Here is a 2543-nt window from a genome sequence, read left to right as displayed (position 1 = left end):
GCAGTCTTTCTCTGGTTTCCCTTTGCATTTCTGTGTTGTTGCTTCAGTCCCTCCAGTTTGAGCTTGTGTTGTAGGGACACCATTTGCTGTGGCTTTTGTTTCGTTAAATTTGCACTTTTTGGTGCCATCAGTTTCTGTTTCGTAACTGCATTTTGGATCAGCATTGCATTTTTCTTCACCAACTAGCTTATTACAAGCATCTTCTGCTGCTTTGGCTGCAGCGTCGCTCTGGTTCGCCTGTGTTGCTTTTTCTTGTGCTTCTTTTATTTCCTTGTTTAAGCCTTGTACCTTCTGTCTTGTGTAATATAACAGAACCTTGTTTAGTTCGTTTACGTCGGTTATGTCGGCAAGTTTTTTGATCTCGTTGGTTTGCGTCGCATCTTTTGCGACATCTTTCTTATCCATGGCATCCCAGAGTTTTTGCGGGTAAAAGTCCTTGCCATCCTTGAATATCTTGTCGAGGTTCTTGTAGTCGTCTTCTTTGTCTGTAGCCTGGTCGTATTTGCCTTCCTTCTGTAATACATAGTTTTTAATTGCTGATTTGGTTTCAACTGCGCCTGCCAAGGTTTCCGCGGCCGGCCGCGTATAGCCGGCTTCGATCGCTTGTCTGCAGCCATCAGCTTCCTTGTAAGCTTCCCACAATGAATAATATGGGCTGGTTTTTGTTTTCGCGTCATCTCCGGGGTCTGTTGCCAGCGAGTTCAGCTTCGCGGTGCCTTCAGCGGTCATCGCCATGTTCCTTCTCATATAGCCAGCAGCGTATGGCACCGGTTCTGCTAGGTTGCCGTCGTTTACTACGTCGGCGGCGGTCGTGCTCAGCAGCTTGCATTCTGCGTTGCTGCTGCCGCCTACGTCCGCCGCTACTGTGAGGCCGTTGCTGTCGGTTAGTTTTGGGAAACCTGATAGTGTTAGCTGCGTTGGTTTGCTTTCCGTCGTTGTTATCTCTGCTACTGCGAGCTGGCACTTAGCGGATACGGCAGCAACCGTGTCTGCTATGGACGCTGCGTCGTCGGCCGTACTCTTTGAAAGGCAGCCGCGGGCGTTGGTCGTTCCCCTGTGTGCAGTCATGACCTCTAAGAATTCCGCGAGTCGGCCGTGTAAGTAACCTGCTTTTGCTGCAAGTGTAGCTGCCGCTAGTTTGCATTTACCGCCCTTGTCTGCGACCTGAGTTTTATCGGTCTGTATGGCGGCGATTGTCGCCGCTGCTGCTGCTTGCAGTTTGGCGTTTTCGCTCCGCGATAGTAGCACTTGCAGTCGAACCTGGTCGGCTTCGCTTCTGTATAGGTAAGTGTCGATGTCGAGATTTAGTTTGTGAGCCATGCCGTACAGTTTGACTGCGTCCTTTGTTAGCAAGCACAGCGGCTCCCAAGCCGCATACTTAATCGCGCCTTTGGTCTCGGCTTCCGCCTGTCTGCTGTGTAAAACGTGGCAAATAATTACGCACGCTGCTAGGGCTGCCGGCACGTGCATTAATTAAATCCGTTTTTTATTGGACTGTGCCAAAAGAGAAAAACAAAGACATTAGCTGGGGTAATAGCTTTTGGGAAAGTTTATTATCTATCTTTATCGCCGCTTTCTTCAGATAATTAGAATATCAGCTTGAGCCGTCTTTCACCATTTTTAGTGTGGTGAATTACACTTATATAAATTAAAATAACAAACGCAAAATTTAAAAAAAAATAAATTAATCTATCGTGGAGCTGGTTCTCACTACAGCTTGGCCCATCTATTTTGTTTCTCTTTTCGCCGCTGCGGCCACTTCGCACAGGTGGTTCAGTGCTTTTTTAATTTTATAAAAGATTAGTTTTCCTATTCTGAGAAATATATCCTCATTCAACTCAGTAACCACGGCTACTCTTCGTTGTCTTACTGCAATTTTTGTAGTTGGTTGTAGGAGTGCACTCCTTTCAAGCACTTTCCTTTTCTTCCATTTACTTTGTTTACTCTTGTTTGACTTGAAGCTGGTTATTGTCAACAACTGAACATTAGAATCCGTCATCAGACAACGAAACATAGACGCCACCACCACGGTAAAATAATATATCCATTTTGAAGTGGAATACGGTGCATTATCTCCTCTTTCTCTTCATGTATTATTTTCCCTTTTTCTGCGGAAGTTGTTGACAATCACATTATTTTATTCCATACTTTTGTTAATTTTACTATACTTACTGCCACTCTTTAACAGGATGGTGATTCCATTTCGAGTATAACCTTCTTCTACCTGCTTGTTTATGATTATATCTATTGCCACGCTTATGTTTAGAACCGAGAATATTCGATCTCGTTTTCTGAATTTTACTTTCTGTTTCTCCTTTAACAATATTGAGAGCGTTATCCCTCTCTCACTTACTTACATTGCATCTCTGTAAGTATTTTAAGCGCTGCTATTTTGTTTATACAATTATTATCTGCTGTTGAATTCATCATGATATTCGTACATACACACTCACCAAAAACTCTCCCACCATTATCCTAATCATTATCATTATCATCATTATCATTATTACTGCTCTTATTATAATATTCGTATATACACACTC

General features: G+C 43.6%; 1 pseudogene across 1 annotated transcript; it reads right to left on the bottom strand.

Moving 5' to 3' along the window:
• Positions 1-1458, bottom strand: TEOVI_000108500:pseudogene (annotated as a pseudogene). Its single transcript has one exon. A coding segment is annotated over exon 1 (1458 nt).
• Positions 1459-2543: the final 1085 nt, after the last annotated feature.

The sequence above is a fragment of the Trypanosoma equiperdum genome (genome assembly GCF_001457755.1).
Source record: "Trypanosoma equiperdum strain OVI genome assembly, contig: ctg_286, whole genome shotgun sequence".
Classification (NCBI taxonomy): Eukaryota; Euglenozoa; class Kinetoplastea; order Trypanosomatida; family Trypanosomatidae; genus Trypanosoma; species Trypanosoma equiperdum.
Note: the sequence above shows the minus strand (reverse complement) of the source record. Positions and strands in the feature narration are given on the sequence as shown.